Source organism: Ranitomeya variabilis, chromosome 1, assembly GCF_051348905.1.
Source record: "Ranitomeya variabilis isolate aRanVar5 chromosome 1, aRanVar5.hap1, whole genome shotgun sequence".
NCBI lineage: Eukaryota > Metazoa > Chordata > Amphibia > Anura > Dendrobatidae > Ranitomeya > Ranitomeya variabilis.
In genome coordinates this window covers 819767346-819795116 of record NC_135232.1, presented here as the reverse complement: position 1 = coordinate 819795116, position 27771 = coordinate 819767346, and the positions used below count along the sequence as shown (strand labels likewise).

The 27771-nt window shown below is 44.0% G+C and overlaps 1 protein-coding gene across 2 annotated transcripts in view; it reads right to left on the bottom strand.

The window, feature by feature from the left end:
- Positions 1–8109: 8109 nt before the first annotated feature.
- Positions 8110–27771, bottom strand: part of UBA6 (ubiquitin like modifier activating enzyme 6) — a 137291-nt gene continuing 117629 nt past the window's right edge. For both annotated transcript variants that reach the window (XM_077274974.1, XM_077274979.1), the window contains exons 27-33: positions 23269–23340; positions 18976–19093; positions 17948–18141; positions 17394–17521; positions 14830–14917; positions 13240–13334; positions 8110–8472 (exon numbers count right to left, since the gene is read on the bottom strand). In XM_077274974.1, the coding sequence (XP_077131089.1) occupies positions 8337–8472; positions 13240–13334; positions 14830–14917; positions 17394–17521; positions 17948–18141; positions 18976–19093; positions 23269–23340 (831 nt within the window). In that variant the 3' untranslated portion in view covers positions 8110–8336. The remainder of the gene's footprint in view (positions 8473–13239; positions 13335–14829; positions 14918–17393; positions 17522–17947; positions 18142–18975; positions 19094–23268; positions 23341–27771) is intronic.

The following is a 27771-nucleotide window of genomic DNA, read 5'->3' as shown; positions in this document are numbered from 1 at the left end:
AATTCTTTTTATATACATAGAATATATTTGGAAAAAAAGTATATCAAATGGGTATTTTAAGGTACCATATTCTGGTCTAATTTTTTTTTTTTTTTTTTAAAGATGCAAAACACAATCTGCTGCACCTTTTTACCCTTAAACTGATCCATTTTTTTTTTTACAGTTTGAAAATGTGAGGCTGCAAAAAAAAATACAAAAATGTGGCGTGAAACGAGTCTTTTTGGTAGGAAAATTGGCCAGGTATCCCTATGTTCAACCAGAAAAGGTCCCGGTAGGAAACGTTTGAGAAGTTTTGCACTAGACTTCAGTGAGGTTGAGTTCATAGTAATGTAAAATCATGGAGCCACATTGATTAATGAAAACTGGTCACAGTGGCAGACATCCTGCGGTAAAGACTGTGACAGACACACATCATGTGATGGAATGAATGGTATGAGGTCTAATGTATACACAGGCTCAGCAGGGACTAGCCTTGCAGTCCTAGAGTTTTTTAATAAGGTTTCTGTACTTTGGGAGAAATGTCTGAATCTCATGTTCAGGAAAGAGATTAGCGGCACTCACCATTAGGAATAAAAAGGTTATTCTTTATTCAGGTCCTTTTAAAACATCATGATGATGAAGAAAACTGGGAGAGGAGTAGAGGGCGCAGCAAGGCAGACAATCTAATGATAGCGCAGAGTCTGTTCATTTCTTGTTGGTGCAAATGTCAATCTCAGGATCCATTTAAAAGGGAGCTTATCACCCCGCAAAATGCCAACTAAACCAAATAAGACCCAATATACAGTGGGGGAAATAAGTATTTGATCACTTGTGGATTTTGTAAGTTTGCCCACCGACAAAGACATGAAGAGCCTATAACTTTAAGGGTAGGTTAATTTTAACATTGAGAGATAGATTATCAAAAATAAAATCCAGAAAATCACATTGCATAAATTATATAAAGTTATTTGCATTTAGCAGTGAGTAATAAGTATTTGATCCCCTACCATTCATTAATAGTTCTGGCTCCTACAGACCACTTAGGCTGCTTTCACACTAGCGTCGTACGACGCACGTTGCAATGTGTTTTCTCCATAGGCTTGCATTAGCGACGCATTGCCACACGTCGCATCAGACGTGCGACGGATGCGTCGTGTTTTGGCGGACCGTCAGCACAAAAAAGTTACATGTAACTTTTTTTGTGCATCGTGTCCGCCATTTCCGACCGCGCATGTGCGGCCAGAACTCCGCCCCTCCTCCCCGGACATTACAATGGGGCAGCGGATGTGTTGAAAAACTGCATCCGCTGCCCCTGTTGTGCTTCTATTTCACAGTATGCGTCGGTACGCATCTCGGCTTCAGGAAAATGGCCACCGCGATCTCCATCTGCGCACGCGCGGCATCCCGCGGCCATTTTCCTGAAGCCGCGGGCAGCAGAGTGCTCCATCTGCGCACGCGCGGCCAAAGGAAGATGGCCGCCCCCACTGATCAACAGGGAAATCACGCACATCGCGCTCTTTTCACACCCCTGTGCAGTGGATTCGGGACCTTGGGCATGTGCAAACCACTACGCCACCAACGGAAAACTAAGCAAGATCTGGGGGAAGACACCACGCCCTTTTGACCAGACCAGCCTGATTGACAGGCGAAAACGGCTACTTTGGTAACGTATTTTGGCAGCATAGGTGGGGAATCGGGGTCCACAAAATACACTATTGTAATGCACAGCTCAGGCCTTATTTAACAGTATTTTTCTCATACGGAAAAAACGGGGTGACAGGTTCCCTTTAATTTTCTCAAGGCAGATGGGAATACAGTCACCAAGAAAACTTGCTAACACATTACACCGTAAAGGTTTAAAATCCTGCAGTGCCCGCAAGGTCCCCCTGCTCAAGAAGGCACATATGCAGGCCCTTCTGAAGTTTGCCAATGAACACCTGGATGATTCTGTGAGTGATTGGGAGAAGGTGCTGTGGTCAGACGAGACAAAAATTGAGGTCTTTGGCACTAACTCAACTCGCTGTGTTAGGGTCATAGGCATCATTTCTCTTCCTCCAAAGAACACAGTCCCCACTGTCAAGCATGGAGGGGAAAATATTATGTTTTGGGGGTGTTTCTCTGCTAAGGGCACAGTACTACTTCAACGCATCAATGGGAGAATGGATGGAGCCATGTACTGCAAAATCCTGAGTGACAACCTCCTTCCCTCTGCCAGGACATTAACCCCTTAAGCCCCGAGGGTGGTTTGCACGTTAATGACCGGGCCAATTTTTACAATTCTGACCACTGTCCCTTTATGAGGTTATAACTCTGGAACGCTTCAATGGATCTTGGCGATTCTGATACTGTTTTCTCGTGACATATTGTACTTCATGATAGTGGTAAAATTTATTTGATATAACCTGCGTTTATTTGTGAAAAAAATGGAAATTTGGTGAAAACTTAGAAAATTTCGCAATTTTCCAACTTTGAATTTTTATGCCCTTAAATCACAGAGATATGTCACGCAAAATACTTAATAAGTAACATTTCCCACATGTCTACTTTACATCAGCACAATTTTGGAACCAAAATTTTTTTTTGTTAGGGAGTAATAAGGGTTAAAAGTTGACCAGCAATTTCTCATTTTTACAACACCATTTTTTTTTTAGGGACCACATCTCATTTGAAGTCATTTTGAGGGGTCTATATGATAGAAAATACCCAAGTGTGACACCATTCTAAAACCTGCACCCCTCAAGGTGCTCAAAACCACATTCAAGAAGTTTATTAACCCTTCAGGTGTTTCACAGGAATTTTTGGAATGTTTAAATAAAAATGAACATTTAACTTTTTTTCACACTAAATTTATTTCAGCTCCAATTTGTCTTATTTTAAGGGTAACAGGAGAAAATAGACCCCAAAGGTTGTTGTACAATTTGTCCTGAGTACGCTGATACCCCATATGTGTGGGTAAACCACTGTTTGGGCGCATGGCAGAGCTCGGAAGGAGAGGAGCGCCAATTTACTTTTCAATGCAAAATTGACTGGAATTGAGATGGGACGCCATGTTGCGGTTGGAGAGCCCCTGATGTGCGTAAACATTGAAACCCCCCACAAGTGACACCATTTTGGAAAGTAGACCCCCTAAGGAACTTATCTAGATGTGTTTTGAGAGCTTTGAACCCTCAAGTGTTTCACTACAGTTTATAACGCAGAGCCGTGAAAATAAAAATTATTTTCACAAGGGTAACAGGAGAAATTGGACCCCAAAAGTTGTTGTCCATATGTGGGGGGGAACCACTGTTTGGGTGCATGGCAGAGCTCGGAAGGGAAGGAGCGCCATTTGGAATGCAGACTTAGATGGATTGGTCTGCAGGCGTCACGTTGCATTTGCAGAGCCCCTGATGTACCCAAACAGTAGAAACCCCCACAAGTGACCCCATATTGGAAACTAGACCTCCAAAGGAACTTATCTAGATGTGTTGTGAGAACTTTGAACCCCCAAGTGTTTCACTACATTCACTACAGTTTACAACGCAGAGCTGTGAAAATAAAAAATAAATGATTTTTAGCCCCCCAAATTTTTATTTTCCCAAGGATAACAAGAGAACTTGGACCCCAAAAGTTGTCCAATTTGTCCCGAGTACGCTGATACCCCATATGTTGGGGTAAACCCCTGTTTGGGCGCACGGGAGAGCTCGGAAGGGAAGGAGCACTGTTTTACTTTTTCAAAGCAGAATTGGCTGGAATTGAGATCGGACGCCATGTCGCGTTTGGAGAGCCCCTGATATGCCTGAACAGTGGAAACTCCCCAATTTTACCTGAAACCCTAATCCAAACACACCCCTAACCCTAATCTCAACGGTAACCCTAACCACACCCCTAACCCTGACACACCCCTAACCCTAATCCCAACCGTAAATGTAATCCAAACCCTAACCCTAACTTTAGCCCCAACCTTAACCCTAACTTTGGCCCCAACCCTAACCCTAACTTTAGCTCCAACCCTAGCCCTAACCCTAAGCCTAATGGGAAAATAAATACATTTTTTTAATTTTATTATTTTTCCCTAACTAAGGGGGTGATGAAGGGGGGTTTGATTTACTTTTATATCGTTTTTTTATATCGGATTTTTATGATTGGCAGCTGTCACACACTAAAAGACGCTTTTTATAGCAAAAAAGTTTTTACGTCTCCACATTTTGAGACCTATAATTTTTCCATATTTTGGTCCACAGAGTCATGTGAGGCCTTGTTTTTTGTGGGACGAGTTGACGTTTTTATTGGTAACATTTTCGGGCACATGACATTTTTTGATCGCTTCTTATTCTGATTTTTGTGAGGCAGAATGACCAAAAACCAGCTATTCATGAATTTCTTTTGGGGGAGACGTTTATACCGTTCCACGTTTGGTAAAATTGATAAAGCAGTTTTATTTGTCGGGTCAGTACGATTACAGCGATATCTCATTTATATAATTTTTTTATGTTTTGGCGCTTTTATACGATAAAAGCTATTTTATAGAAAAAATAATTATTTTGGCATCGTTTTATTCTGAGGACTATAACTTTTTTATTTTTTTTGCTTATGATGCTGCATGGCAGCTTGTTTTTTGCGGGACAAGATGACGTTTTCAGCGGTACCATGGTTATTTAATATCCATCTTTTTGATAGCGTGTTATTCCACTTTTTGTTCAGCGGTATGATAAAGCGTTGTTTTTTGGGTCGGTTTTTTTTTTTTTTTTTCCCTTTTCTTACGGTGTTCACTGAAGGGGTTAAGTAGTGGGACAGTTTTATAGGTTGAGTCGTTACGGATGCGGCGATACTAAATATGTGTACTTTTTTTTTTTTTTTTTATTTAGATAAAGAAATGTATTTATGGGAATAATATATATATATTTTTTCTTTATTTAGGAATTTTTTATTTTTTTTTTACTTTGTCCCAGGGGGGGACATCACAGATTGCTGATCTGACAGTTTGCACAGCACTCTGTCAGATCAGCGATCTGACTGACAGCGCTGCAGGCTTACCAGCGCCTGCACTGGACCCGGAAGTAATCCCTGCAGGACCCGGATGCAGCCCCGCGGCCATTTTGGATCCGGGGCCTGCAGGGATAGGAGGTAAGAGACGCTCGGAGCAACGCGATCACATCGCGTTGCTACGGGGGTCTCAGGGAAGCACGCAGGGAGCCCCCTCCCTGCGCGATGCTTCCCTATACCGCCGGAACACTGTGATCATGTTTGATCGCAGTGTGCCGGGGGTTAATGTGCCGGGGGCGGTCCGTGACTGCTCCTGGCACATATTGCCGGATGTCAGCTGCGATAGTCAGCTGACACCCGGCCGCGCTCCCCCCGTGAGCGCGGCCGATCGCATATGACGTACTATCCCGTCACTGGGAATTAAGTCCCAGGTCACCTTGACGGGATAGTACGTCATATGGGATTAAGGGGTTAAAAATGGGTTATGGCTGGGTCTTCCTGCAAGACAATGACCCAAAACATAGAGCCAAGGCAACAAAGGAGTGGCTTCAAAAAGAAGCACAAAACTTATGGAGGGAGTTGAAGCTCCGAGTTGCCAAGCAACAGCCTCAAAATCTTAATGATATAGAGATGATCTGCAAAGAGGAGTGGGCCAAAACTTCCTCCTGACATGTGCGCAAACCTCATCATCAACTACAAAAAAACATCTGACTGCTGTGCTTGCCAGCAAGGGTTTTGCAACCAAGTACTAAGTCTTGTTTTCCAGAGGAATCAAATACTTATTTCTCACTGCAAAATGCAAATAAATTTATATAATTTATACAATGTGATTTTCTGGAATGCAAATGAGGGGGGCTTCGGCATAGTGGTCCGGTACACCCCCTCAATCTGCATTGTCTGAACTGTGTAACAAAGCTCAATATGTCATTTCCGGCTCCTGTCTGCAGTACAATACCAAGAGACAGCTGCAGACAGGAGCCAGTGATGCGAGCTGGCAATGACAGATCACGGCTGCATAGACCAAATGGGTGTGCAGAGACAAAGAACTCAATCAGCGACTCCACTTCCACACGGACACTGTAGAGGGCAGAGTCCCCCTACCTACCTGAATAAACTAAATTAAAAGCAGAAAACCTTGTTAATTCAGTAGAAAAAAAGTGTAGGAAATGTGTATTTAAAAAGACCAAAATCTTTACTGGCCAGACTAAGAAAAAAAAATATCTGAGAAATGAATCAACTTTAAGAAATCATTTTGGTCAGTATCTTTTTAACAAGTTCACAGTTTATGACAAAATGTTGATTTACATGGAAGTTTTAGTGCGATAATCACCACATTCACAAAAGTGCTGGAAATTAATAAAGTCGAAGAATGTAAAATGTCACTTATGTTAAGTGCCCGCTGGGTATCAATATTCTACGATTCAGTGCTGCACATCTTTTCTTTCAAAGAATAAATTGAAAGATTAGTAGATAGGTAAACTTGAAGGTCATTGAGCTACAATTTAACTGATTGATAGCTTGGCATATTATTTCAATGACCCTTGCTTCATACACTAATTGGCACAGATTATTCTGTCTTCTCCCCAAAAATAGCACGTTTAAAGGGAACCTGTCACCCCCAAAATCGAAGGTGAGCTAAGCCCACCAGCATCAGGGGCTTATCTACAACATTCTGTAATGCTGTAGATAAGCCCCTGATGTATCCTGAAAGATGAGAAAAAGAGGTTACGTTATACTCACCCAGGGGCGGTCACGTTGCGTGGGTGTCGAGGTCCGGTCCGGGGCCTCCCATCTTCTTACGATGAAGTCCTCTTCTTTTCTTCATGGCACAGGCGTACTTTGTCTGTCCTGTTGAGGATAGAGCAAAGTACTGCAGTGCGCAGGCACTGGGAAAGGTCAAAGAGGCCCAGCGCCTGCGCACTGCAGTACTTTGCTCTGCCCTCAACAGGACAGACAAAGTACGCCTGTGCCGGAAGACAAGAAGAGGATGTCATCGTAAGAAGATGGGAGGCCCCGGAAAGTGACACCCACCGCAACGGGACTGCCCCTGGGTGAGTATAACCTAACCTCTATTTCTCATCTTTCAGGATACATCGGGGGCTTATCTACAGCATTACAGAATGCTGTAGATAAGCCCCTGATGCTGGTGGGCTTAGCTCACCTTCAATTTTGGGGGTGACAGGTTCCCTTTAAATGTTCTCTTATAAAGGGAATCTGTCAGAAGGGTTTTGCTATGTAAATCGGAGGACAGCATGAGGTAGCAGCTGAGACACAGATTTCAGGGATATGTCACTTACGCTGTGTGCTGTTGTTTCAATGTAATGTATGTTTTATCATCAGGAGATTATCACTGCCTGGATCATAACTCCCATGAGCCCTGGTCTTACCACGCCCTTTACTCTGATAAGCAGCTCAATGTCTATAGACTATGTACACAGAATGCGGTGGTGTGGGTGGGGATAGCTTGTTGAGCTTTGCTAAATCTAAAAAACTGATTGTGTCACAACTGCTGCACCCAATAAACTAAGTGATACATTGTTGGAATCAGGGTCTCTTTCTACATTAAGCTGTGCTCAGCTGAAGTAGCAGAAATCTGGTGACAGATTCCCTTTAAGAGACTTTAGACTATGTCAGATTATGTATGTGATCTATGTATATAAAGGTCATACAGAACACAAAGAAGAATTTCTGAAAACATTAATAAAAGAAGATAAAAGGGTGCGTGCATGAACATACATCACGGCCAAGCACACATTACACCACTTCATCACATCTTAGAACACTAAGGCATTTCAGAGGTCAGTAACTTCTAACACCCTTATAATGTACAGCAGAGATAGGTCACACTGTGTAAATATATACTGTGATATAGTTCAAAGAGACCAGTAGAATTTCATTAAAAAAATCCTAAGGAAAAATAAACAAATTGAGCCGTTTGTAGGGTCACAGTACAAGTCACTTGGAGAAACGCTTGTCTTTACATTGTATATACATACGCACACACATACAAAGCTGGAGGATCTCACATACTGACTACAAGGCACAAAGACGTATTATTACTGAATAGTATTCTAGCACATTCCACTTTTATCATTTCAGGAAAAGAGGTACAGTACAAAATTAAGCCGTCAATAGTCGTCCTAATTTTCCTATGTTTTTTTTTTTTTTATGGATTATTTTTTGGGTCATAGCACAGAATATTGCATCTAAACATTCTGTAATCCAGTTCAAAGAAATGCATACAACAAAGCAAGGGGAGACACTATAGGTGCAGGTTCTGTTATGCATATATTAGTGCAAATCACTACTTCCACTGGTTCCTCTTTGTTAAGGCTTCACCCTGTTGTGACAAGTAGTACCAAGAAAAATGGAGGAAAACTTTAGCAGTGCTGCCATTAATTGCTTTCCTTGTGGAAGTAATATCTCACGGGGGGTCCAGGTAAATCTTCATCTTCATCGGCTTCTGGGGCAAAAGACACAGTCAGGTCGACATATTTTCGATCAGCTCCAGCCTTCACAAGCTTGTGCATTCTAGAGAAGGAAAAAAGTGCTCAATATACAATCCAAACAACCCTACCGCAAAGGGGAAAATTTAGGAAAAAGTGTCTGTAAGATAAAACTCACAAAATACGTGAAGACAAGAAGAAGAAGTATCTCCCAGTCGGCACCTTTCTAGTTGAAGACGAAATGAAATGTTTGTTGTGAAATAACTATTTCAGGTGATTAGCATTCAATGCGCTTTGGGTATAGACTGCCCCATTCATCAGTTCTTTACCTGATGAAGGGGAGCAGACTAGCCATTGTAGGCCAACCACCTGTAATAAATAAGTTATTTCACAGCCAACATTACAGTTATTCCTAAACAAGACATATGCCAACTTGGAGATCACTCTCTTCCTCCTAAACCAATGAGGAGGAGTCTTTGAAAGCAGGTCCGCTCCAAAAATGCCTGGGAAAAAAAAACACATATTCAAAAAGCACTTGAGAGACTATATTTATTTCTTTGGCGGTTACCGTAATATGTACAGTTGTTAATTGGCTTCAGTTTTTCAAAAATGTCAAGAGTTTAAAAGAAGCGACCCGCCAATTCTTCTAGTGTTTTCTGCTATAAGACCGCTTCATACTTACTTTACAACAGAAGTCAAGGTTGCAAAACTCCAAAAAGACGCCTGGGAGTCTGAGCGTTTTGTAAAAATGTTCTTCTTTGCTTAATGGATTTAAAAAAAACTTGAGCAAATTGCTGACAAAGACAGTAAAAATAATAAATAATAAACAGTAAAATAATAAACAATCCTACTCACCTTATATGCGGGCGCCATTCAGCAGCGTTGCCATTAGCTCAATATGTCTCACGATCCTTGCGGCCAATCAGCGCTGGCTTCGCTCGGCTACCGCTGTAATGGACATCGAGAGGAGGTGAGGGCAGCCACAGCGCTGACTTCCTCTGATTTGTAAGAAGGTGGGAAGAGTGAAGCCAGTGCAGATTGGCGTGACAATGTGATGCGAGTCCAGGAGAGCCAGTGCAGACATCCCTGTAACAGTGCTGGCACCAGCGGTGAGAAGAAGTGTTATTTTACTAAGGGGAAACATAGGGATTGAAAGGGGCTTGTCTGAATAGTGGACTATCCCTTTAACGTGTGACTTACAAGTTGGACCAACACAGGCAATCGGACAGGAAAGGACCAGCATCATCCATCATCTGGTTTATGACAGGCATCCATTAGGTTATGTCTCAAGCCCAGAAAGGTTAGAGTCTCAAACACCTGATACACTGCTGTATCTGGAGTCTGGTTATTGTTTTTTTCACTTTCCTATATAGATTACGTGTAACATATAAGGATGTCCCAAAACTGCAAAAGAAAGTACATGGACCTCACATGCAAATATACAGAACTGACCAAAAGTTTGGACACACCTTCTCATTTAAAGATTTTTCTGTTTTTTCATGACCATGAAAATTGTACATTCACACTGAAGGTATCAAAACTAGGAATTAACACATGTGGAATTATATACTTAACAAAAAAGTGTGAAACAACTGAAATTATGTCTTGTATTCTAGGTTCTTTAAAGTAGCCACCTTTTCCTTTGATGACTGCTTTGCACACTCTTTGCATTGTCTTGATGAGCTTCAAGAGGTAGTCACCGGAAATGGTCTTCCAACAATCTTGAAGGAGTTCCCAGAGATGCTTAGCACTTGTTGGCCCTTTTGCCTTCACTCTGCGGTCCAGCTCACCCCAAACCATCTCGATTGGGTTCAGGTCTGGTGACTGTGGAGGCCAGGTCACCTGGCGTAGCACCCTATCACTCTCCTTCTTGGTCAAATAGCCCTTACACAGCCTGGAGGTGTGTTTGGGGTCATTGCCCTGTTGAAAAATAAATGATGGTCCAACTAAACGCAAACCGGATGGAATAGCATACCGCTGCAAGATGCTGTGGTAGCCATGCTGGTTCAGTATGCCTTCAATTTTGAATAAATCCCCAATAGTGTCACCAGCAAAGCACCCCCACACCATCACACCTCCTCCATGCTTCATGTTGGGAACCAGGCACGTAGAGTCCATCCGTTCACCTTTTCTGTGTCTCACAAAGACACGGTGGTTGGAACCAAAGATCACAAATTTGGACTCATCAGACCAAAGCAGATTTCCACTGGCCTAATGTCCATTCCTTGTGTTCTTTAGCCCAAACAAGTCTCTTCTGCTTGTTGCCTGTCCTTAGCAGTGGTTTCCTAGCCGCTATTTTACCATGAAGTGCCTGCTGCACAAAGTCTCCTCTTAACAGTTGTTGTAGAGTTGTGTCTGCTGCTAGAACTGTGCGTGGCATTGACCTGGTCTCTAATCTGAGATGCTGTTAACCTGCGATTTCTGAGGCTGGTGGCTCGGATAAACTTATCCTCAGAAGCAGAGGTGACTCTTGGTCTTCCTTTCCTGGGGCGGTCCTCATGTGAGACAGTTTCTTTGTAGCGCTTGATGGTCTTTGCCACTGCATTTGGGGACACTTTCAAAGTTTTCCCAATTTTTCGGACTGACTGACCTTCATTTCTTAAAGCAATGATGGCCACTCGTTTTTCTTTACTTAGAATTTTTATTATGGCAAGAAAAAAAGCAGCTAACAGTCTATTCAGTAGGACTATCAGCTGTGTATACACCCGACTTCTGCACAACACAACTGATGGTCCCAACCCCATTTATAAGGCAAGAAATCCCACTTATTAAACCTGACAGAGCACACCTGTGAAGTGAAAACCATTCCCGGTGACTACCTATTGAAGCTCATCAAGGGAATGCCAAGAGTGTGCAAAGCAGTCATCAAATCAAAAGGTGGCTACTTTGAAGAACCTACAATATAAGACATATTTTCAGTTGTTTCACACTTTTTTGTTAAGTATATAATTCCACATGTGTTAATTCATAGCCTTCAGTGTGAATTTACAATTTTCATAGTCATGAAAATACAGAAAAATCTTTTAATGAGAAGGCGTGTCCAAACTTTTGGTCTGTACTGTATATTAATCTATTGCTGCTAAGCAAAATTAGCAAAACTAAACCTGAGGCACATAGTTTACATTTGATCAAATTGTATGACACCTTCTGCCATGAGTCAGCGAACCTCTGTAGTGCTTCATTTAGTATAGCACTGCACGGGGACCATCGCTAACACCACACTGCCACAGCAGAGGGAGCAAACCAGCTGCCCAAAAGTGCCTATGCTGCTACATAAGGGTATGTGCACACGTTGCGGATTTCTTGCAGAAAATTCCTGAAGAAAACCGGAAATTTTCTGCAAGAAATCCGCATTTTTTTTTTTGCGTTTTTTTTCCGTTTTTTTCGCGTTTTTTTAGCATTCTGCAAGCGTAATTAGCTTGCAGAATGCTAAAGTTTTCCCTGCGATCTGTAGCATCGCTTGGAAAACTGACTGACAGGTTGGTCACACTTGTCAAACATAGCGTTTGACAAGTGTGACCAACTTTTTACTATAGATGCTGCCTATGCAGCATCTATAGTAAAAGATAGAATGTTTAAAAATAATAAAAAAAATAAAAAAATGCTTATACTCACCCAGACATCTCACCGGCGTCCGTTCCGTATAGCTGGTCTGTGCGCACAGGACCTCCCGTGACGTCACGGTCACGTGAGCGGTCACATGACCGCTCACGACCAATCACAGGACAGTGACGTCATTCGGCGAGGTCCTTCAGCGCACACCAGGTACAGAAACCGAACGGCAGCGTGCGAGGAGGCGGCAAGACATCGAGGGTGAGTATAGGACTGTTTATTATTTTATTTCTTATTTTTTGACCACTTATATGGTGCCCAGTGCGTGGAGGAGAGTCTCCTCTCCTCCACCCTGGGTACCAACCGCATATAATCTGCTTACTTCCCGCATGGTGTGCACAGCCCCGTGCGGGAAGTAAGCAGATCAATGGACCCCTAGGTGTGCGGAATCCCTGCAATTCCGCATTTTTAATGAACATGTTGCTTTTTTTTCCGCTATGCGATTTTTTCGCGGAAAAAATCGCAACATTTGCACCAAAAATGCGGAATACCCTGTAAATAATAGGAGGCTTATGTAAGCGTTTTTTTTCGCGTTTTTATCACGTTTTTATAGCGAAAAAACGCGAAAAAAACGCTAACAATCCTGAACGTGTGCACATGGCCTAAAAGCTCCCATGGCTATGGATCAGACCACCCCACTAGACACAGCAACAATGACCAATTCACTAGCTGTGCAATGTGATAAAAATCAAAACAAAAGAAAACAAAAACTAAAAACATCCCACCTCACCTTGGACAAAAAAAACCTGACAACAAAAATAGGTGGGACCCTGCTGCTGGAGCAGAGTTTGGTGGCTCTCTATGCATTGCTTCACGTAAGACAGCAGGTTCGGCATGATGTGGCAGTGGGCTTATAAACTTTGATCAAAATGTTACTAAGAATCTCAGATTCAGTTTTGAAAATGTTTATTTTAATCAGTAGATTAATGCATATAAATTGGATGTGCGGTCCACTTTTTGTTGTTTACCAGTTTTGCCTTATTTTAAATTGTCTTTATTGTCGACAGCAGTCAATCACAGCACAATGCAGTATTTTGTATTTATGAGTAAGAAGGCGGAAACTTTAAAATAACAGCAGTTATCGGTGAAACTTAACTTATAATAAAGCAAAAAGGGTGCCCTTCCTCATCAGTGCTTATTAAGTAGTAGTTTACAAAATATTAGTCTATGGTGATAATGTCCTTATAAAAAACCTGCAACATTACAACATTAATATTGTTATTTTTCACTAAATACTTACGTAAGTTTCAGTCTTTTTGCATGACCGGGCATAACTGGGATGTACAACATTTTGACTCCTTGCACAACCATTGTTGGTTCTATTCCATAGTGCTCCTGTGAAAAGTGCACACATGTTCATTATATATTATAATGAATATATATCTGTTTACATAATTGCCTTGTAATATTTTCATTTCCTGTTCTGTCCAGATGTCACCGTATCCCAGAATTCCAAGCGGAGGAAGGTCACTGACCGCCATATTGGGACACCCAATTCATGTAGGAATGCTCGGACATGACACCCAAGATGGGTGCAGTTAAATGCAAAGTCTGCTTGTGGTCGAGCGCATCAGTTCCCTTTGAACCCCTAGCAACTTGATCACAGGGGACAGATCAGCTGCTACTGTAATCTGGCTCCCGCCTGCAAAAAAAACCCCATCACTGTCATCTCCACACTCCTGTAAAGCGCAGCCATAGGTTGAGCTCAATAGGAGGCTGAGATTTGCACTCTATGCTATAACAGGGGTGAGGAATCTTTTTTACTGAGAAGGGCCATTTGGATATTTATACCATCCTTCGGGGATCATACAAACTCTGCCCACAAAGTACATCCTGACTCTGGCACTGGTGTCAGGACGTAATCTTTCATTGCAGGCCCTTCAGTGTTCAGTAGTGAACACGGTGTGTGTGCTAACAGAGCAAGAAGAAATTAATGAGCTGGTTGTAATCAAAATACAGCTCCCTGCCCAAGAATGTGGTCCCTGAGAATCTGCTCGGGGCCTGATAAAAGGTCATCGAGGGCCGTAAATGGCCCTGGGGCCTGAGATTCCCCACCCCTGTGCTATAATATTCTGCACTATATGCTGCAATAAACAGGTCACAGGTTGAAGTGAACTAAAGAATAATGTAAGAAAAAAAAACTTAAAAAAAACTTAAAAAAAAGAAAAAACCAAAACAAAAAAACCAAAAAATTTTGTATCACTATATTTGTAAAAGGCCAATTAAACATGGAATTAACCGCTACACTAAGTCACTTAAAAAGAAAAAAAAAAGAAAAGAAAAGAAGAAATGAAATACACCAGAACCGAGAATTGTTTCGGAAAATGGTGACACAAAGCAAAACATTATTTACAATATTCTGAATTTTTCAATCACTTAAATTTAAAAATGTATATACGTTTGTTATGGTTGTAATTGTAGTGACCTGGACAAGGACCTTTCCAGGTTATTTTTACCATACAACGAACGCCAGAAAAACAAACCCCCAAAACAATGGTAGAATTGCATTTTTTTATTTTTTTTTTAACCACTTCATCCCACCTGGATATTTTTTTTCCATTTTTCATGTCAAAACGAATATTATTATTATTCAAAACTACAACTTGCCCAGCAGATAAGCTGTCATACATTTATATTAATACAATAAAATGAAGTTACGGCTCTTGGAAGAAGGTGAGGGAAAAAATAATAATAATGAATTCACTGGTCCTTAAAGAGTTAAAAGGTAGTTCAACTTTTTTATTCCACAGCAACTTCACTTTAATTACATACGTTTCTACAGTTTTAACTAATGCAAGCTATGCTAATGTATCAAAGGACATAATCTTACTTTGACAGCGTTAATAAAGTCCAAAAGCGTAAACTCTTCTTTGCCGTATATTGTCCATCTGTCCCAGATTGTAAAGGAAATGCCATTTCTGGAAGACAGAAAACAATCAAGTTATTAATCAGAACCTTTACATCAGGGGTGGGGAGTCTAATTTCTGCCAAGGGCCATTTGGATATTTATACCATCCTTCTGGGGCCGAACTAACTCCGCCCACAAAGTACATTGTGACTTTACGTCCGGACACCAGTGACAATCTTTCATTGCATGCCCTTCAGTGTTCAGTAGTGAGCACTGAGTGTGTGTGCGCTATCAGATGGTGGCAATCAGAATACTCCTCCCTGCCCAAGAATGCGGTCCCTGAGAATCTGCTCGGGGGGCCTGATAAAAGGTTATCGAGGTCCATAAATGGCCCGGGGGCCTGAGGTTTCCCACTCCTGCTTTACATGGACATTCTCCAACTACAGCCCAAACTTCTAAAACAGTTTTGGCTAAGCTTGGAAGATCATTGCATAACAACATATAACTATTCTAGTCCTTTTTTCAGATTTGGTCAGTGTCCCATATTGTCTACAGATGTTTTTGAATCCCTAAGGCCATGAACTAGTCATAAATGGTTCCTTTAATGCCTTATAAAGCACCTATGTACTACCTTTTTACTTTCAAAGGGAATCTGTCAGAAGGATTTCGCTATGGAACCTGAGAGCAGTTTGATCTAGGCAGAGAGCCCAATTCCAGCTATGCATCACTTACTGGACTGTTTGGCACAGTTTTGATAAAGTCCCTGTTTTCTCTGCTGTAGATGTAGCAATGATCAAAATATGGAGCTGTGTATAACCCCGCTCACACCACCGACTGGCACTTTCATGTGTACACAATACATTATCAGCAAGCTGCCAATCAGTGGCGGGGACGGGGTTACACAGAATAGACTGACTGCCCAACACGAGACACCTAGTCCTGCAGTAATAATCTCTTACTGATAAAACACTGATTGTATTGAAATTAAAGCAAGCTGCTGAGCAAGTTCAATTGTACCCTTGTATGACGTCTGACTGGTGAAAAGTGGCAAATAAAAGGAGGCTATGTCGGATAAATAAATAAATATAAAAAAAAAAAAAATACAGCTGGATCCAAAAGTAGTGGTGGTAAGCATTCCCTAATATGAAAAAAAATAAAGAAGACTAGTTCAGATGGATAAAGAAGGGAAAAAACTGGATAGATAGGTAAACTTGAAGGTCATTGAGCTATGCACGCATTGGGCTACAACTTAACTGATTGATAGCTTGGCATATTATTTCAATGACCCTTGCTTCATACACTAATTGGCACAGATTATTCGGTCTTCTCCCCAAAAAATAGCACGTTTAAAGGGAACCTGTCACCCCCAAAATCGAAGATGAGGTAAGCCCACCGGCATCAGGGGCTTATCTACAGCATTCTGTAGATTCTGTATATAGACTATCCTTAGATACCGGGTAGATCAGTTTAGTGCCAAAAGCAGTAGAGTAACTCGAAAGATATGAAAAATTCTAAAAACAAGAAAACAAAGACAGGAATCAACATGACTTGCACCCAGGGATGAAAAACTTATAGGCCACAGGCAACCAGAACTGTTCCAGAGCCAGGAACAGTGTGGGGGTTATGTCCCCAACGTGATTTTATGGTAAGTACAATGGAACATCTCAGAGCAGTCCCAATGGGTGGGAAAAAACAACAGGCGCCCATGGGAGCCGCCAAGCAGACAGTGGTCTGCAGCACACTAGGCCCCGAACGTGATAGTCAACAGAGGCGACTCAGAAGTTGAAAAAAGTCCCTGCTGGTTAGGGATAAAGTGACTCTTAGAAAAAAAGAAGACCGTTGTGGTCACTAAAACTCCAATGCGATCGCATGTATAGGGTACAGGTAAAGATCACAATGCAGGTTAGGCCTCCATTAAAAGTGATTGTGAACTGGAGGTAGTGGGCCATTTGCAGACTCAAGTGGCCGGAGAAGGAAGAATATATAGATAAGAAGGCCACAATGATGGCAGAGCCCTAATTAGTTTTGTGGTCATGACGCCAGCAAATTTTGCCATGTTTGCATAATTCCATTTTCCCATCCCATGTTCTTTCTTTTCACATAGGCTGGCATGGAAGATAAATAGCACCCCCCCCCCAATCAGCGACTAACAATCTTGTGAGAGCACACAGAGTATGGGGGGCATACCCATTGTAAACCCATGGCTGGCAGAAAACGGAAGCTAGACTGTTCTGCTCCTGGAGAGTAACAGTCTGAGGATTCAGCACCATGTGCCCTACCCACTTAGGGACAATTAGGGAGGCCATGTTGTCCCAGTTTCCCACTTAGAAGCAAAGAAAGAAAAAATAACAGCAAACAATAACTTATTTTATACATCTGACCAATGTTCACAGCTCAGAAAACATTGTTTAACATGGTTGTAAAATTTCTACCAGTGTTGGTTTAGGGTTTGCTGCAACTGGTCGCATAATTGGAAAACTCAAACCAAAGGAAGGCTTTACACAAGAATGAGGAAACGGATAAAAGGCCTCATCTGGGCAGGGTACCTGATCGGGGTCCTTTTTACTTCTGCAGTCTCCGTGAATACTATTATTGGAATTGCTAGATTAAAGAAGCAGTTCTTGTAAGCTTCAAATGGATGTCCTCCAACAACTTTAATCAACTCCAGTGCAACCTGCAAAAGTAAAGGGAAACCCAAGCTTGAAGAGGGGCACAATTCCCCAAATATTTACAAGAAAAAAGGACCACAACAATGAAACGACGTGGCGCTAACGTTAATGTGCAAAATCGGCAAATGTCCGACATGTGGTGCACTTAAGGATAGACCACCTTGTTCCATATGCAATTAATTTCTGTAGCAATTCTGTAATGTTTCCTGCATGGGAAAAATTGACATGATGCAGGAAAATATGTGCAGAAAAAAAAAGGTGTTCAAATAACCTTGATATTAATTTTAATAGGTAACGGCATCTATACTGAAGTGCATTCATTACATGGATATCGATACAAAATCCAAATAAATGATGGATATTCTGGGCATAGGTACAATTTAAAGGCTAGAAGAGAGAACACAAAACAAAAGGTTCAGATTTCCACTAACCAGGCCAGACACGGCTGCCGTAGCTGTAGCTATGGCTGGGATGATCTTCCCTGCAATACGCTTGGTCTTTAGTCTGTCGGCTGGTTCAATGCTATACATTTTTGCTCTCAAATTGGAAGCTGCTGTGATAAAGTTGATATGTTCATTGCGGTCATCATCCTTTTCAAATGACAACATCTTCATTTGAAGATCCTCTACCGGGAAAAAAAAAAAAATTGTGAAAGGAAAGCAAGAAAAGTCATGACGAGTTATATATAGAGAGTTTAGTAATTAATGGGGTTGTCCGCCCTTGGGGTACAAGTCTGTAGTCACTGTAGAATCCTCACAGCGTGTGCACTTTGAGGATTTTCTGATGCTGGGAATGGGCAGTCACAACAAATATTGCGATTTGCATACTTCTGGCCACATTCCGACTAGACGTGTCTGGCCTTGATCAATGCACTTGCATTGAGCGAGGCCGATAATGTCTAGTCGGCACGTGGCCACGTGTATGCAAATAGTATCATGAGAGCAAGCACGAAGTGAGGATTCAGATATCTGCACTCACAGAGTGACTGCAGACTTGTACCCCAAGGCCAGAAAACCACCTTATAGGGTTGTTGCAAGTTTGAAAGCTATAAGGGATAAACTTACTGATTGCTGGGGGTCTGACCGCTGGGACCCACACTGCTCCAGAGAATCGGGGCTTTGAAAAGCCCTGTACGAATACAAATAGAGCAGTGGTCAATCATAACAGGACTGCCAGAGATAGCGGAGTGTTGTGTTTGGCTGGTCTTCATCACACCCATAAGAATGGAGAAGTAGCGCACATGATTGATAGCCGCCTTATTCACATGAATATCATCAGAGCAACGGTAACTGGGATTGGTGGTGGTCCCAGCTGGCACACCCCTAACAATTGGGAAATTGACTCCTATGATAGGGGATAACTTTCAATGCCTTTAATCAACATTCAGGAATACCTGATGATCTGTGACATGAGCGGTTTGTAGGATATAGTCAAAATCTAAGTTTTATTTAGAACTGACCTTGTGAGGCTCGGCCCTCTGCAATGACTCTTTCTAACTGCAGGACAGCCAGCCTCTCATCTTCACTGCTTACTGGCATTTGGTCAGGCTTCTTCGCATTTTCATCTGTTTCTACAATCTAAAGGGAAAAAAAACACAATGAAAAAAGGTTTCCAATTGTTAAAAAACAAAATGTAATAACAAATCTAATATATTTATAGAACATTACGTAACAGATTCTAGGAGGTCAGCATAAACTGCAAAAACCTATCAATTTAATTGTACAAACTACAAAGTACTTCCAGCCTTTACCAAACGGGTAAAAGTAGAAAATTGTGAACAAAAACAGAAGAAAAAAAAAAAAAAAAGCTAGAAAACACAATTACGGTATTATTGCTGCCTGTGTTTAAACACCTTCCAGCAACAGGACATAACTGTGCGTCCAGACCAAGTATCTTACAGCAATCAGACAGTTCAGTCACCGGCATAGCCATAGAAGATGGCTTCAGTGTCTCCCATATGTATCTCTCAGCATATCGGATTGTGGCGGAGGAGGGGTCTAATAGGCTTCACTGACAGTAAATTGTACTATCATTGCAATCAAAGGACTGCAAGTTTAAGTCCCGTCACGGAACTAGAAAGAGGTGCAAAAAATACAATTTTAAAGTGTAAAAAAACAAAAACTCTAGAAATTTAACAAAGTTTTAATACAAGAATGTTTTTTTCTATAAAAAAAAAAACCTTGTAAAAATGCCATATCTTTAGTACTGCAGCATTTATAATAACCCACAACATAAGACTACAATGGCATGTTAAACTTTGGGCACCCCAGGTTAAAATTACTGTTATTGTGAACAGTTAAGCAAGTTGAAGATTAAATGAGCTCTAAAAGGTCTAAAGTTAAAGATGATATTTCCTTTGTTTCAGGCGAAAACACATATACCGTATATACTCATGCATAAGCCGACCCGAGTATAAAGCCGAGGCACCTAATTTTGCCTCGAAAAACTGGGAAAACTTATTGAGACGAGTATAAGCCAAGTATGCATTATCAGCTAATCCCCATCCTGGCATGCATGGGCTACTTATTGCCATCCTTGTATGCATGGTATATACATATTTATTTATTTATGTGTGTATGATTATAATATTATATATATATATATATATATATATATATATATATATATATATATATATACACACACACACATACATACACACACACACACACATATATATATATATATACATATACACACACAAAAAAGAGAAACATCCTACTCACCTTCCCTGCGTACCCTCGCAGCATCTGTTCCGGTTTCCAGCAGCTCATGTGGTCGTGTGTCCCCGCTTATTAAGGTAATGAATATTCACCTCTCTCCAGTCTATAGGAGTGGAGAGAGGTGAGTATTCATTACCTTAATGAGCGCGCACCCGTGAGAACCCGACAGCTGCTGAAAGCCGGCGGCTGCAACTGTGCTCACGCTATAAAAAAAATTAATATTCATTGCCAATGCAGTGAATATTCATTTTTTTTTTTTTTTAGCAGCTGGCACAGTTAGTCGCAGCCGCCGGCTCCTGCCTCCTGTGACCCGCTGCTCCCCCGCTTTAAACTGGGACAATGACTCGTGTATAAGCAGAGGGGGGCATTTTGAGCACAAAAAAAATGTGCTGAAAAACATGGCTTATATGCGAGTATATAAGGTATATCTTTTAATTTTTCACATTTTTAAAATTACAAAAAGGAAAGTGGGCTGATGCAAAAGTTTGGGCACCTTTGGAGATGTGCGTGCTCAGATAATTTTAAATGGAGTCCGTCACCCCCAAAATCGTATATGAGCTGCTGCCACCGGCATCAGGGGTTTATCTACAGCATTCTGTAATGCTGTAGATAAGCCCCCGATGTATCCTGAAAGATGAGAAATAAAGGTTAGATTATACTCACCCGGGGCGGTTCAGTCCGATGGGCATCGCGGTCTGGGGCCTCCCATCTTCATATGATGACGCCGTCTTCTTGTCTTCCTGCCGCGGCTCCGGCGCAGGTGTACTTCGTCTGCCCTGTTGAGGGCCCGGGAAAGGTCAGAGAGGCCCAGCGCCTGCGCACTGCAGTACTTTGCTCCGCCCTTAACAGGGCAGACAAAGTACGCCTGCGCCAGAGCCGTGGCAAGAAGACAAAAAGAGGACGTCATTGTATGAAGATGGGAGGCGATTGACCGGACCGCGACACCCATCGGACCGGGACCGCCCCTGGGCGAGTATAATATAACCTTTATTTCTCATCTTTCAGGTTACATCGGAGGCTTATCTACAGCATTACAGAATGGTGGCCACAGCTCATATACGATTTTGCGGGTGACAGACTCCCTTTAACCAATGTTTCAGACCTTAATTAGCCTGTTAGGGTTATGGCTTGTTCACTATCATCACTAGGAAAGTCCAGGTGATGCAAATTTCCCAGCTGTATAAAAACACAGCCTCCTCTAATCTTGTGCCAAAAAGGAGCAGACATGGGTTCTTCTAAGCAGTTGCCTAGCACTCTGAAAATAAAAATGGTGGAGACGCACAAAGCAAGAGGAGGCTATTAGCAGATTGAAAACACTGTGCTAGTTGCCTTTTCCTCAGTTAGAAATGTAATTAAGAAATGGCAGTTAATAGGAACAATGAAGGTCAAAATGAGGTCTGTAAGACCAAGCAAAATTTCATTGAGTGCTGCTTGTAGGATTGCTAGAGAAGAAATCAGAACTGGCAAATCTGACTTGACCGGAAAAAAAACAAACCACACCTTCAGAAACATTTAGCAGACTCTGGAGTTGTGGTACATTGTTCTACTGTTCAGAGACACCTGCACAAATATGGCCTTCATGGAAGAGACATCAGAAGAAAACCTCTCCTGTACCCTCACCATAAAATTCACTATGAGAAGTTTACAACAGAATATCCAAACAAGCTTGATGCATTTCGGAAACAAGTCCTGTGGACTGATGAGGTTAAGATATAACTCTTTGGCCACAATGATCAAAAAGGTATGTGTGGAGAAAAAAGGGCACATAATTTCAGGAAAAAAACATTTTGCCAACCATTAAGCATGGAGGTGGATCAATCATGCTTTGGGGTTCTGTTGCAGTCAATGGCATGAGGAACCTTTCAAGAGGAGGGAAGAATGGATACAATGAAATTTCAAAAAAATTCTTGATGCAACATTACACCTGTAAAAAAGCTGAAGTTGAAAAGAGGATGGCTTCTACAAATGGATAATGATCCTAAACACACGTCATAACCCACAATAAACTACCTGAAAAGGTGCAAGCTGAAGGTTTTACAATGGCCCTCACAGTCCCCTGATCTGAACATTATTGAAAATTGTTTGTTTAGTTCATGCCTTGTACCAGAAAAAAAAAGTAAAGGCAATTGTGTGTGCAAAAGTAGCAAATAAACTATTTATATATAATACTGACCCACATAAAAATAACCATGAACAATGTTTTTTTAATAAACAAACAAAATAATAATCTAAAATTGCAGTTTGTTTATTTTGCCTTCCAAAGAGTGTAATAAGTGAATAAACAGTCACATGTACCACGCAATGGCACCAAAGAAAACAAGCTATTGTCAGCTAATAAATAAGCTCTCACACAATTCTGCCAACTGAAAAACAAATCAACTATTTTAAAGTGGCCATATTCCGAGAACCATAAGTTTTGCCGAACATATTTATTATACAAAATAAATAGAAAAAAAAACAAAACTAAAGCTTGATATGACCATAAGCGTACTAACCTACAGAATAACGTTAAAACCTTATTTGTGCAGTAGGGCGAATAGCATAAAATAGCATAGCATAAAATGTAAAATGCCAAAGACACCAGGGGCAGAACTGCTGTTTGATTTATATTTCTCCCCATAAAGAGACAATAAGTTTGTTAATAAGTTATATGGTCCCCAAAACAACTGACAAAAAAAAAATTGTTCAGCATAAAAAGGTACCAGTGGAAAAGATAATACCACATCAAAATATACATTCACAGATAAAGGAAAAAAACGATGTAAAAAAATCTGCAGAGAATACAGTGGTCTCACTGTAACAATAATACCTGCTGACATGTCAGAAGGACCCCCAATACCTACAAGGGCACAGGATTATAGTCCTTCGTGAAGCTTTGTACAGTTTCCCTTACCAGGACTGTAAAGACCATTAGATTACTTTTACACATCTTTATGTTGCAGAGAAAGTAATGCCATTGGAGTGTTAGCGATGTGCATGTAACCCAGCTGCTGGAAAAACAAAGCATGTTGCGGACTGAACGCACGTACCTTATTGGATGGGGTAAACTCTTTGATGTTCACTTCTGAAATGATTTTCTTTACCATATCTAGAGACAAGTCCTGGAAGAATATGAATGGTAAAGAAAGTATTTGCTCAGTGTAAAACAAGTGATCAATACAGGATACTGTTACAGGGAATATAAATAATGCACAAAGCACCATTACACCAGCCCTGACAAAGATTATTCCCTGCTCCCCAGTCACTAACTAAGGTGCAGTTCACATTTGTGTATATGTGCGCAGCTTATTATCAGCATACACAAACGCATGCCAAAACACACGTTTACACAGAGTTTATCCGCATCAGCTTACGCATAACGGCAAACAAAAAGCTGCGTGTGCATGCGTTTTTTGCCTGCGTTTGCGTTTTTTATGCACATGCGTTCGATATTTCCGGGAGGGCGTGTCTCAATCAGTTCCTGGACATGGGCAGCCTGAAGTACGCAAGCGCATAGAACGCCTGCGTGCGCAAGGACATGCATACGCCTGCGTTCCTATAGACAGTAATGCATTTTTTTAACGCACTCATCTGCATGTGCATGCCTGCGCATATTTGACGGATTTTTGATGCCTCCAAAAATGCAACATGTTGCGTTTGTCGGACCCCAACGCACACCTCGAAATGAAGCATGCGTACGCATCCGCAAGGGAATGCATGTCTATGCGTACATCATGTTAAAGGTAGGTACGCATGACACATGCGGATCAATGCGGATGAAACGCAGGGCGCACAGACGCAAACGTGAAACCAACCTAACAGATGGACTCGATAGGATAGATCGATTGACTAGACAGACACACCCGATAGATAGATAGATAGATAGATAGATAGATAGATAGATAGATGGATGACTGGATAGATAGAAACAAATGTGTTTGCAGCAGCAGGTACAACAGTAACATCTGTGGACCCAGCTGAATGGAGTGTCACCCACTCATGAGACAAGCCACGCCCACATGAGTTTCCAAAGCTCAGAATTTAGGGAGATTTTCATGTGACAGCAGAGGAAGCCAGGAGCTTCTGATCCAGAGATCATTCGATCATTAGAGCAGCTCAGACTATAGAAGGATTTGGCACAGCAAGGTACAGTATATGGTGACGTGCTTGTCTATGGCAGTTAGATCACACAAGGGACTTATAAAGCAGTGGCCAACCCCTTAGGCTGGGTTCACATTACGTTTACACCAGCCCGTTCAACACATACGGTAACGGGCTGCTGTAAATGTAAGTGCCGGTATGGCAGCACGCTAGCGCAGATAGAGCATCTGCCAGCTCTATCTGCGCTACCAGTGACAGACCTGGAAACGCTGCAGCCCACACTCAGGGTCCGTCACTCAATGACGGCACATGGCTAGCGCACGCCCATTGTGGGCGGGCGCTAATGATGCGTCCGACATTGGAGTCAATGGCGGTGTTAGACTACATTACACCACGTTATGCCGCGGTGTAACGTAGTCCGTCTAACGGATGCCAGCAACGCAGTGTGAACCCAGCCTTAAGCCCATGACCAGTATGTTAATAGGACATAAAGGGAACCTGTCACCAGTATTTTGCCACCTAATCTGAGAGCAGCATCATGTAGAGAAAAAGATCCTGATTCCAGTGATGAGTTACTTACTAGGCTACTTAGTGTAGTTTTGATAAAATCACTGTTTTACTCAGAGGGAGATCACCACTACAGGACTAGCAAACCTGCTACTAAGTGATGCTCTATATTCATAAGCTCGGTATAACCTCACCCCCACCAATGATTGGCAGGTCTCTGTGTACACTGGGCATAAGGACAAAGCTGTCAATTAGTAGTGTGGGTGTTGATATAAAGAACTCAGCAGAGAAAACCGTGATTTTACCCTAACTGGACCAAGCAGCCTAGTAAGAGATACACTGCCGGTATCAGAATTTGTGCCTATATCATGGCGCTCACAGATGGGAGAACAAAAAACCTGGTGACAGATTCCCTTTAAAGGGGATTCTCCAAGAAATGTAATAAAATGAATACATAAAATAAATGATACATATTTAAATCTAATATATAATTGCCTAGAATACTACTTCCTGCAATTTGTGCCAACTTCCGTGGCTTTGTCCAGAGCTATTGTCCGGAGCTAATGTCCGGAGATAAGTGACGTCACCAGTGTCCTACCCCCAGGCAGAGCACAGGGGCCCCAGGCAGAACATGGGGCCCCAGGCAGAGCACAGGGGCCCCAGGCAGAGCACAGGGGCCCCAGGCAGAGCACAGGGGCCCTAGGCAGCATATGGGGCCCCAGGCAGAGCACAGGGGCCCCAGGCAGAGCACAGGGGCCCCAGGCAGAACATGGGGCCCCAGGCAGAGCACAGGGGCCCCAGGCAGAGCACAGGGGCCCTAGGCAGCATATGGGGCCCCAGGCAGAGCACACACCAAATCGGAGGCCGAGGGGCCCCGCCAACCAAATCGGAGGCCGAGGAGCCCCGCCCACCAAATCGAAGGCCGAGCGGCCCCGCCCACCAAAGCGGAGGCCGAGGGGCCCGGCCCCGCCCACCACATCGGAGGCCGAGGGGCCCCGCCCACCAAATCGGAGGCCGAGGGGCCCCGCCCACCAAATCGGAGGCCGAGGGTCCCCGCTCACCAAATCGGAGGCCGAGTCCCCGCCCACCAAATCGGAGGATAAGGGGCCCCACCAACCAAATCGGAGGCCGAGGGGCCCCGCCAACCAAATCGGAGGCCGAGGAGCCCCGCCCAACAAATCGAAGGCTGAGCGGCCCCGCCCACCAAAGCAGAGGCCGAGGGGCCCGGCCCCACCCACCAAAGCGGAGGCCGAGGGTCCACACCAACCAAATCGGAGGCCGAGGGGCCCCGCCAACCAAATCGAAGGCCGAGGAGCCCCGCCAACCAAATCGAAGGCCGAGGGGCCCCGCCCAACAAATCGGAGGCCGGGGGTCCCCGCCCACCAAATCGGAGGCCGAGGGGCCCCGCCCACCACATCGGAGGCCGATGGGCCCCGCCCACCAAATCGGAGGCCGAGGCTCCCCGCCCACCAAATCGGAGGCCGAGGCTCCCCGCCCACCAAATCGGAGGCCGAGGCTCCCCGCCCACCAAATCGGAGGCCGAGGGGCCCCGCCCACCAAATCGGAGGCCGAGGGGCCCCGCCCACCAAATCGGAGGCCGAGGGGCCCCGCCCACCAAATCGGAGGCCGAGGGGCCCCGCCCACCAAATCGGAGGCCGAGGGTCCACACCAACCAAATCGGAGGCCGAGGGGCCCCGCCAACCAAATCGAAGGCCGAGGAGCCCCGCCAACCAAATCGAAGGCCGAGGGGCCCCGCCCAACAAATCGGAGGCCGGGGGTCCCCGCCCACCAAATCGGAGGCCGAGGGGCCCCGCCCACCACATCGGAGGCCGATGGGCCCCGCCCACCAAATCGGAGGCCGAGGCTCCCCGCCCACCAAATCGGAGGCCGAGGGTCCCCACCCACCAAATCGGAGGACGAGGGGCCCCACCCACCAAATCGGAGGCCGAGGAGCCCCGCCCACCAAAAGTAAGTGCGGTCCCAAAAGTAAGTGCGCCCCCGGGTGCAAAAGTAAGTGCGCCCCCGGGTGCAAAAGTAAGTGCGCCCCCGGGTGCAAAAGTAAGTGCGCCCCCGGGTGCAAAAGTAAGTGCGCCCCCGGGTGCAAAAGTAAGTGCGCCCCCGGGTGCAAAAGTAAGCGCGCCCTCGGGTGCAAAAGTAAGTGCGCCCCCGGCCCCGGGTGCAAAAGTAAGCGCGCCCCCCAGTCCCGTGTGTGAAAAGTGCTGCTGTAAAGCTGGTAGCGCTGTTCAAGCACCATGTATTTCCTTCAGGAAATGCCCATCTAATATATAATTGCCTAGAATACTACTTCCTGCAATTTGTGCCAACTTCCGTGGCTTTGTCCGGAGCTAATGTCCGGAGATAAGTGACGTCACCAGTGTCCTACACCCAGGCAGAGCACAGGGGCCCCAGGCAGCATATGGGGCCCCAGGCAGAGCACAGGGGCCCCAGGCAGAGCACAGGGGCCCCAGGCAGCATATGGGGCCCCAGGCAGAGCACAGTGGTCCCAGGCAGAGCACAGGGGCCCCAGGCAGCCTATGGGGCCCCAGGCAGAGCACAGTGGCCCCAGGCAGAGCACAGGGGCCCCAGGCAGCATATGGGGCCCCAGGCAGAGCACAGTGGCCCCAGGCAGAGCACAGGGGCCCCAGGCAGAACACAGGGGCCCCAGGCAGAGCACAGGGGCCCCAGGCAGCATATGGGGCCCCAGGCAGAGCACAGGGGCCCCAGGCAGAGCACAGGGGCCCCAGGCAGCATATGGGGCCCCAGGCAGAGCACAGGGGCCCCAGGCAGCATATGGGGCCCCAGGCAGAGCACAGGGGCCCCAGGCAGCATATGGGGCCCCAGGCAGAGCACAGTGGCCCCAGGCAGAGCACAGGGGCCCCAGGCAGAGCACAGGGGCCCCAGGCAGAGCACAGGGGCCCCAGGCAGAACATGGGGCCCCAGGCAGA